Genomic DNA, 10,566 nt, shown 5'->3' on the forward strand with positions numbered 1-10,566 from the left:
ATCCTCAACCAAGCCTTCCAAAGCTTTGGGTTTCAGTTCCCTTGAAACCTGCTAATGCCCATCCCATATTCCAACCTGTGCAAAGTATTGTTTTAATTAGGTGGCCAAAAAGGGCAACAACCCACCAAAAGCCACCAGTCTCCCCCTTAACTCCAGAGCTTGCACTCTCTCTCCTTCTCTTATAATCACTCACTCTCTGCCCATCATGGTGTCTGCACTGCTGTGACCTTATTTCAAGCAATTTCCCATAAAAATTAGCATTCGGGCAGGACGACAAGGCCCACCAATCCTCTAAGTAACCTTCTTTCCTTGAAAACAGAAACACCTAACCAATCAGGACAGAGTTATTTCCTGCAATTTGCATAAAGTGGTTCCTTCCAAACGTAAACCCACAATCAATCTGTTGTAAACACTTCAAAATATTCCTTCTAATGTTACTCTTGATTGGTGTCCATTGACCAATCAAAATTTGATCAGGATGTTTTCATATTATTGTTGCTGCAGTTCTGGTCCAACAGAGAGGAGATGATCAGCCACCACACCACTTTGGTGACTGGGCGAAAGCAGGTGCAAAGAACCATGACAAGACTGCTGGCTTCTGTCAGTAGGGGATAGTGGAGTGGGGTGGCAGCATTCACCTGACCTCCCAACAGCTGAGTCATTCCACATACCAGGAAGGAAAGGGGAAGGTCGTGGGAAGATTGACTCAGCGCAAACATACCAGCAAGAGTGCCAGATTGGCTCCATCTTTACATCTGTGCTGTGCCAACCATCCTGCTTCCTTGCTCGTACCCCTCTCCTTCCCAGTAAACAATGGCAAACCACCATGCACTCCACTATTTCCTTTCTTGCAACACAGTGGAGAAAAGCTCTCTCCACCTGTTAACCTCACTTTTTCTGTCCAGTCCCTTGCCTTACTTTTTCTCCCCACCACCAATTAAAACTTCTACCTAATGCAATCTTTTCACCTATCACAACCTCCGCCTGTCAGGGACTGGGTAGAGGAGTAATGGTGGAGACTGCCTCCCCAGCCTGATCCTTCCAGAGAAGAAGTAGACAGTTCAGAATTACAACAGGGGTTTGAGGGAGGTCACAGCTCAGAGGCAGATGAGGGGGAAAGCTGGGAAATAATGGGAGAGGAGGAGGAAGAGGAAGCAGCAGGAGGGCAACAGCTGACAGACACAGTGTCTTTAGAAAGCATTTCAGACCCTCCCTCCCAGAACCCGGTGAGCCTTGAAAGTAGGAGAGCAAAGGGCTCAGAAGCAAAGGGCCCTCAGTGCCACCCGTAGAGGAGATGATGACGAATGAGGAAGTGGGATAAAAAGGGGGTGGAGAGTCACATGGAACAAGGCCATTATTCCAAGAAGCTGCATTCCAAGCCTCTCTCTGTAAATATTGAATAAAAAGCAGATGCTAAGAACTTTCCTTGTCTTATCCATTCCTGGCAACCTGATGTTGCTTCCTCTGCTGCTTGACACCACCTGCTGCTAGCTGCCCTGGCCCTCACCCTACAGCCCCAGTGGGCAGCCATCATTGGTTTTAATAGAATTTATAATTGGGGACACACTTTTTATGGTGACCTTGGAATCATCCAACTCTGTCTCACCACGTATGAAATATAAATATATTTCAGTGCTGGCTATCAGAACAGACCAGACAAGTAAGAAAAGCTCCCACTAACCTGGTAAAAAAAACCACAACACATTAATTAGGCTGTAACCCTTTATACGCTTACCTAGGAATAAGTCTCATTGGACTAAATTATGCTTACTTCTGAGTAAACTTGCATAGGATTGCACTGTAAGTTGATGAAGACCTGAGATACATGAGAGACCGTGAACATGACTGTGTGAGAAAAGGAGAGTTAGATCATGGAGTAACTCAGGACACACATGAAACATTATATATGATCAATATGCTGTTCCTTTGTAACTGGAATGCTGCATCTACTTCCAAAACCAATATACAGTACAGTGGTACCTCTGGTTGCGAATGGGATCCGTTCCGGAGCCCCATTTGCATCATGAGCAGAACGCAACCCGCGTCTGCGCGGGTCGTGATTTGCTGCTTCTGCGCATGCGCGTGACATCATTCTGAGCGTCTGCGCATGCACAAGCGGCGAAACCCGGAAGTAACCTGTTCCGTTACTTCCGGGTCGCCACGGGACGCAACCTGAAAAGACATAACCTAAACCGAAAGTAAAAAGAGGAATGACTGTATAGACTATGCTTTGTTCCTACTATGTAACTTTGTTGTTATTACAGCACCTTCATCAGCCCACACCCCTTTTTGATTGTGATGACCAAGCACGTACATCTGTCTGTTTCTACAGGCAATAAGGTGCAACAGTGTCATAGAGGTTCTCCACAAGCACCATTCCAACTCTTCCTTTCTTTGTGTATCTCTCATATGCTTCACATTGAACATGTTTGCTTAATTTTGCTTATATCTTATTCAAGTCAGACTGCAGTATTAAAAAAAGTTTTGTTTGACTACATCTGAGCAACTAGATGGAACTCCCACAAAACTTTCAAAATACACTCTACTTTGCAAACTTCTTCTGTCATCTCTTTATCCTAGTACTTACAGCCATTTGCATGTAACATCTCCCAACAAATGTTTGGAAAGTTGGCTGCCCTTGTACAGGGTGATTGTGCTCTTACATTTCATGCATTACACAGCCCAGTCTCTAGCTGTTGTATTATTGAGTAAACATGTTTAAATAACAAGTTGTTGCCAACAACAAACTAAATATAACTAATCTATATTCCATCTAATAAGCTAAGGCCGGAAAAGTACTTCAGGTTTCTTTAAAAAATCATTTTTTGGCAATAGCCCTTTACAGAGTTGAAAAAATATTTCAAACTCCTAGATACTACTAAGACTTATTTTTTTAAGTTGTACATTGTGGCATCTGGGATTTTCCCAAGCCTGATAAGTGTATATATTGAGGAGGGGAAAAATAGAAGCTTCTAGTGCATGCAAGTTATAATGCTATATTCAAAAACACTTCTTTGTAAGACAATGCAATTTAAAGCCCTGCACTATTAAAATATAATGGAGAATATGTCATTATGTAGGCTTCATATTAGCATAGCTTCATGGACACTGGTGGAAATCCTTCAGATTCATACCAGGTTCAGATCACAATCCATCTGCCAACCCTGCAGATTTCACAATATCTGCCCCAGAAGCCAAAGAAAATTCAGTACCTCACATTTTATATGTCAACGTCTGATTAATCAGTCAAGAACGCCTAATAGTATGCTCTATACCTAAATTTCACTTGGTTAAAATATATACTCAAGGAAGGTATATATATATATATATATATATGCTTTCGTAGATTTTCACGGGTACAGGAATGCAGGTTTTGGTGTCCTCGGGTGTCTTCCCGTGTAAAAGTTGGGGTGTCTAGGCGACGTTTCGACGAGGTCTCACTCGTCATCTTCAGGCTGGTGCTTTCGGCTTCTTGTTACTGGAACAGAGCAGGATCTCAGTGTTTGAGTTCCTATAAATACTGTAGAGGGGGTGTGGTGTATAGCCTCCAATGTTCTGGGCAGAGAGGAAGTTCCCAGGTTAGTGTGCCTTTTCTTCTTTTGTTCCTTAATTACTTGAGAGATATCTTGAGTGATTTCTTGAGTGATATCCTGAGTACCACTTAGGTGGGTCATTAGGTGTGGATTAGTTGTTAAAGTCTTTGTGTCTTGACCTCTTGAACTTTGTGAAGAGTTTTCCTGAGAAGATGGCTGTACTGTACTTAGTTGTGCTCTGGCTTGGCTTCGTGTATAGGGGCGAGCTGTGGTTTTGTGGCTTGTGTCAGCCAGATCTGTGTAGGGATTGCAGGGGGGTGCACCTCCGGATTGCAGGGGGGTGCACCTCCGGATGCTGCACCCCCCTGCAATCCCTACACAGATCTGGCTGACACAAGCCACAAAACCACAGCTCGCCCCTATACACGAAGCCAAGCCAGAGCACAACTAAGTACAGTACAGCCATCTTCTCAGGAAAACTCTTCACAAAGTTCAAGAGGTCAAGACACAAAGACTTTAACAACTAATCCACACCTAATGACCCACCTAAGTGGTACTCAGGATATCACTCAAGAAATCACTCAAGATATCTCTCAAGTAATTAAGGAACAAAAGAAGAAAAGGCACACTAACCTGGGAACTTCCTCTCTGCCCAGAACATTGGAGGCTATACACCACACCCCCTCTACAGTATTTATAGGAACTCAAACACTGAGATCCTGCTCTGTTCCAGTAACAAGAAGCCGAAAGCACCAGCCTGAAGATGACGAGTGAGACCTCGTCGAAACGTCGCCTAGACACCCCAACTTTTACACGGGAAGACACCCGAGGACACCAAAACCTGCATATATATATATATATATATATATATATACACACACACACACATATATATATAACTTTGAGAGGGCAGAGTACTAGAGTTGTTTCTAGGCTGCAAGCTGTTGCCATATGGTTCCAAATATTTACATGCTGCTGCTGTGTAGGAAAAGGTTACCTAACCCAGTAATCTGACAGCAAGCAAATGACATAGGTGGGAGTGTGACCTGGGATTTCTAATACTTAGCTCCTCTTTATTTGACAATTTGCTGTGAAGTCATGATAGGAAATATGCCAGTCACTTTGCTTCAAGAACCCCCTCTGCTGGTCACAGTACAGAGTCTATTCAGAGCTTTTTAATGATGCCATAAATGCTGATGACTAAGGAGAACAGAAACAGAGCAAAGAAAGCAAAGGAAAAGCTAAATGAACTCCTGTGCCTCTGCTGGCCCAGACCTTTTCCACAACATTCTCCCCTAACGTATAAAGTGAAAAACTGAAGTTCTGCATTTTAAGAGCTTGGAGAAAAGGAAAAACTGTTCAAGAAGTCAATGTACATCTGGCATGGAGTCATAGCAACCAGTTATAATTCCTTGTAGTAGTAGACCCTAAAGAAATATGTATGTGCTTTTAGAGGTGAGAAAACAAAAGCACTTTGCCATATTTAATACAAGTAAACACTATCCTGAGCTAGTCAGTTTGTTTGAACAAATAAATTAAGCCAAGCATTTTAATCTTAAAATAAATAGAGATTATAAATAGCAATGCTGGTTTCCAATGAAGCTACAAAGTTACATCTGTTTCAAAGCAAATTTAAAAAGAATCAAAAGCATTCTTTTAAAAATAATAAATTTAGATGGATAATGTAAAAATGATGTAAAAAAATCTATAACTTAACCTAGATGCATGTAATATGACTCGGTGCTTATATCATGCATTTAAAGTCAGCATTTGCATTCATCTCTGCTTTGTTTAGCTGTCCTCTTAACAATTTAACAAAATGGAAGAATACATAACACAAGCTTATCTGCGTATAAAATCATTTATATATAATTTTCATACTGTATTAGAACTTTTTTTTTCACTCACAAATCACACTGCTGAAAAGCTGCAGTCTGCCTGGAATGCTTCAGAAAAATATCTGTACAGGCATAGCTGACTCAAATACAGAACCAACCCACATGAGCTGGAACATAGGTCCACTAATAGATATTAAATGGCAATGCAGAAAATAGCAATGCTTCTAGCTTATTGCACAAGCATTTCCCATCTGCCCATGAGATCTCCTGTGACAGAAGAAAAAGTTGGGCTGGAGTTACAGTACAATGCCACATCGGGACAGCTGTGTTTAAACTGTTAGCCGGCAGACACAGATGAGCCAAGGGGACTCTTAAGCTCACTGAGGTACAGGAGCAGCATCAATGTGTTTGTTTAAAGAGGTCAGTAAAGTTCAGGTCATAAAAACCAGCAATGAAGTGTTTTGGTTTAAAGGAACTCTAAGCTGAATAGCATTTTCTGTTTAGCTTACTAGAAAACACAATACATTCCAGGGAACTTCGTATGCCCACACTTTGAAAGAACAGTAAAAGGACTGATCAATTTGGAGGGGAGGGGAATGCCCATTTACAAACAATACTAAAAATTTCCTAAATGATCTGCACCTGACAGTTATGATTTAAGAGAGGATACAGTTCTAGGTGTAAATACTTTGGGAGAAATCAGACTTCACAAACACACACACCCCAAATCATGAATCGCATAACGGCGTGGCGGAGAGGTCTACATCAAGACACACACACACACACACACAAAAGTGGGAGCTCTAGAAAGCAAAAGTTAGAAAAAGTTGGAGGGCGGGGGGAGAATTCAGGTCCCAAGTTGTGAGGCCGGACACGCCATGAAGGGAAAAGCTCAGGAATGAGTGCAATGCACAGCAGCTCCCCCCCCCGCGCCGCCGCCCCCATGACATCTCTCCATCCGGAGCATCTCCAACAGCCTCCGCCTTCCGCAGCCCTTACCACTCTGCCGGAAAACCTCTCGATGGCCCTCTTGACTTTGCCGTAGGTGCCTTTGCCCAGCGTCTCCTGCAGCTCGTAGCGATGCTTCAGGTTGTGCTTGTGGTGGTGCCGCTTGACCCCTTGCTGCTGCTGCTTCTTCAGCTCCGGAGGGGCTGCTGCTGCTGCCGCTGCGCGGGGGGCGAGGGCGCTGCCGGCCGAGGCAGCGGGGGCAGCGGCGGAGCCCTCCCCGGCGGGCTCTTCCACCATGGCTGCTGCTGCTGCTGGCGGTGGTGGCTGTGCACTTGCTGCTGCGGCTGCTTGGTCGCCGGCCGGCTCCCCGGGAGCCCCAGCATCCGCCTGGCAGCAGCCTTGCGGAGGAGGAGGAGGAGGAGGAGGAGGAGGCACTTCTGCGCTGCTGCCGCCATCCAGCTCAGCCCCATCCATCTCCTGCTGGCGCGGCGTGTGCGCCGGGGAGGCACTTCTCGCCGCGCGGGAGGAGCCTCGGCGACCCTCCCTTCAGGCGGGCCAGCCCCACAACCACGGCCCTTTTCTTCTTTTCCCCCACCCCACCCCCACGAGGGGCGGGGAAGGGGAGAAGGCGGCGCCCCTCGGCTTCCCTCCTCACCCGCCGCGGCGACTAGAGCGCATGGAGGCGGGAATTTGGAGAGGGAGGAGGCGCCCCGCTTCGCGATAGCGGGCTGAGGAAGGGACCCGCTCCTAGGTCTTCTTCCCTTCCGCCGAGGTCGGAGAGAGGAGCCCGAGTCTCCCGCCGCCGCTCTGCCCGCGAAGCATGAGGCTCCCGAGGCCTTTCCGCCCCCCCCCCGCCTTTAAGTGTCCTCCTCCTCCTCCTCGGGGCTACATTTGGCGGCCGGCGCTGGTGTGTTGGGAGCGGCCGAGCGGAGCCCCCTCTCCGTGCTCCCCCTGCCAGCGAGGCCGCCGCGGTGGGCTCGCCTCCACCTGGCTCGCCCCATGCCCTCCTCAGCCAGCCCCTCGGAGCTGGGGGTGTCTTCTCGCTGGGTCTGGGCTGGCAAGGGGCCGGGCTTGGCTCGGAGGAGGAGCCGTTCCCCGAGACTAGCGGATCTCCCGCCCGCCCGCCCGCCCGCCTGCTTTTCGCCTCAGAATTGGGCGGGATCTCTCAGGGCAGCCGCCGCTGCCAGAATGGGGGGGGGGTGCGTCGGCTCGGGGGTGTGAGGTGCCAGATGGCCTTTATTGCGGCGCATTCCGCTTTATTCCACAGCGCGGCAGTTAATGGGCCTCCTTTCCTCCAGAGTAGGGAGCAGGCTGGACTCCCTTTGCGACGTGGGGGCAACAGAAAAAGTTGTGCGTGCTTAGAGCTCTCTCTCTCTCTTTTTCTTTCTCTCTCTGTGTCCTACGGTGTATTGCAGTGCTCACGATCCGTTATTTTTTAGGATGGATACAAATGCAAGCAGCAATTTGATGGTAGATTTAGGGGCAGCTATGTGTAAAAATAAATAAAATCACGAGGATCTCAACTTCTACCTTTTCTTGTTTCCCTTGCCAGAAGAAAACATCAGGTCGCCGTCTCTGGAATGGAGAGGCCATAAAGAGAGAATGTGCTACAAGTCGAAAAGGATCATGCCACGCTAGTGTACTCAATGGCGCAGGCGCATCCCCGTCCGCCTGTGTTCTGTTCTAAAGCACCAGATGGATACAGCAAGCCCTCAACTTAGGCAGGGGCTACATCCCGGGGTTGGCATCTAAAGCCAAAATTGCATATGGTCAAAACATTGGGTGCAGTGGCAGGTGGGAGTGCCAAAATCATTTTTCCCAGAACCCCCCCCTCTATATATATATATATTGCCAAATGTGTAAAGCTAAATGTGGATCTGCTTCTGCTGCTTGATCTCTCTGTGGCTTTTGATGCCCCTTACTATGAACCAGCTCTTTGGGGTGGGTATTGGAACCCTGTTGCCCACTGGTTCCACTCCTACACACAAGTTATGTACAAAGAGTAGTATCTGGAGACTATCCTGCAGTTATGATTTTCTCCCCGCTGCTTTTTAACATGAAGCCACTGGGTGCATTTGTTCAGAGGTTGGGGGTGGCAGAGTTGTGGTGTCATCAGTACACTAATCATAAACAGCTCTACTTCTCCATGGCATCGTAAGTCAAGAGAGATTGTGCATGGACCATTATCTGGCTGTGGTGGTGAAGTGGATGAGGTCCAGTAAGCTGAGCTTGAACCCTGGAAGATGGAGGCACTGTGGGTTTGTGGTTCCCATGTTCGGAAGATTGGCCAGTTGCCAGTTCTGGATGAGGAACTGCCTCTGAAAAAATAGGTGCATAGTCTATGGGTGCTCCTGGATCCATCTTTATTTCTGGAGGCGCAGGTAGCCTCAGTAGGTAGGAGTGCCTTTCACCAGCTACAATTCGTACCAGCTATGGCCGCTCTTAGACAAGATAGTCTAGCTGTGGTGATTCATGCACTGGCTACCTCAAAACATGGATTATTGTGGTGTGTTGATGTGGCAGATGAAAGTGGTTCTGCTGTTGCAGATACACAATGGCATTTCTTCTCTCTGCGCTCCTCCCAGCAGTCATTCCTCCTCTGGTCACTGCTATAGATACACAACGTCTGTCTCCAGGCACTGCAGTCGTCTGCAAGGGATTCCCGCAGCCTCCATTGTTGCCAGCCTCCATGTCACATTTGCAGAGCATAGCATCCTTATTTTAAATAAAACTGTTTTAGAGTTTAGGGCAACCAGCCAAGAATTTACTTGGTTATAAATGTTTAGTTTTAGTTTTTACTATCAATTTTTCCACAATAAAATTGTGCTTGTTTTCCAGTAAATGGGCTTAGCATCAGGTCAGCAGAAGCAAACTCCACTTTATTCCCATAGACAGGATGGTGTTATGATTTTAAAATATAAAAAGAGTCCTGATCAGTCAGGCCATAGGCCCATCTTGTCCAGCATCTTCTGAGAAGCCTGCGCTCTCCCTACTTGTGATTCCCAGCAATTGGCAGCACACAACCATCACAGTTAATAGCCATTGATAGCCTTATTCACCACGAACTTGTCTAATCCTCTTCTAAAGCTATGATTTAAATGAGATTTTAAAATGTGAAACTGCACATGGTCAGCATTTCTTTTTTTTAATTAAAGTTGGCAATGTATTGTTTCAGCATATCAGGAATGTACAAGCATGGCAGGAGGAGAGAAACGTTAATTGTGCGCCTCACACAAAAAAACAAAACATGGGCTTCACAGCTGAAGTGATACACACCTGGCCCTGCATAAAGCCATTAAGCCCAGAGTCCTAAATGACCTAGCTTCACCTCTGTGCATCAGGCAGTCCCCCTCTGGGTCTGCCCCGAATCTCCCACCAACCAGCTTCACTGAATGACCACGGGTTTTAGAGGAATAATCTCTATCCATTTTCTCTATATCATGAATAATTTTATACATTTATACATGTTCCCATTTGTTTGTTCATTTTAGCTAAAAATCCTGAAATGTAACCGTCCTTCTCAGGGGAGTTGCTCCATCTCCCTGAGTCTTATGAGTCAGACAGCAATGGCCTTTTGGGACCACTTTAAATAAAAACAAAAACTATATTGGTATGCTTATGAAATAGCTCACTTACCTCCTTCCCTTTGGTACTTCTTTTTATTTCCATTTATAGATGATCGTGATATTAAATACTAAATACAAGAAACAGAGTCCATGGGGATAATCAAGGCTTACAATTGTTTGTGTATATACACCTCTGTGTGTGTGTGTGCACGCTTGTGTGTGTGTGTGTGCGCGCGCATGTGTACACATACTGTATTCATGTAGACTGGATTTTTTAAAAATTAAAAAAATCCTTCATGGTTTCCTTGAATATTATATATTTTTCACACCAACACATCATTAGCTATAAGCTGAAGTTACAGGGCTTCCAGGCCTCCTAATACAAACTAAAAAGTGTGGAAATATCCAGTACAGTCATTCAGCACCCCATTTGCATTTTACTCATCACTCTCCTGCTTTAATTGCTTTCCTGGAACAGCGAACGAATCTGCCCAGGTCCTGAAGAAACACATTCTGTGGCATGCAGCAGAACACTTTTTCTTCTTGAGCCATCTTTTTGTTTCACTAAACATATTCCTTGCCTGCAAGCATCTTTGCCAGGCAGGATGGGCTACGTTTGCCCCAGATATCTACCGTATTTTTCGCCCTATAGGACACACTTTTCCCCCTCCAAAAATGAAG

General features: G+C 46.0%; 1 protein-coding gene across 1 annotated transcript in view; it reads right to left on the reverse strand.

Moving 5' to 3' along the window:
- The window catches only part of NUAK1 (NUAK family kinase 1), a 53,194-nt gene extending 45,773 nt beyond the window's left edge, over positions 1 to 7,421 (reverse strand). The window contains exon 1 of the mRNA XM_081878384.1: positions 6,371 to 7,421. Coding sequence (XP_081734510.1) covers positions 6,371 to 6,793 — 423 coding nt within the window. The 5' untranslated portion in view covers positions 6,794 to 7,421. The remainder of the gene's footprint in view (positions 1 to 6,370) is intronic.
- Between the last annotated feature and the right edge of the window lie 3,145 nt (positions 7,422 to 10,566).

This window comes from Podarcis erhardii (assembly GCF_964252035.2).
Source record: "Podarcis erhardii genome assembly, chromosome: 10".
NCBI classification, from domain to species: Eukaryota; Metazoa; Chordata; class Lepidosauria; order Squamata; family Lacertidae; genus Podarcis; species Podarcis erhardii.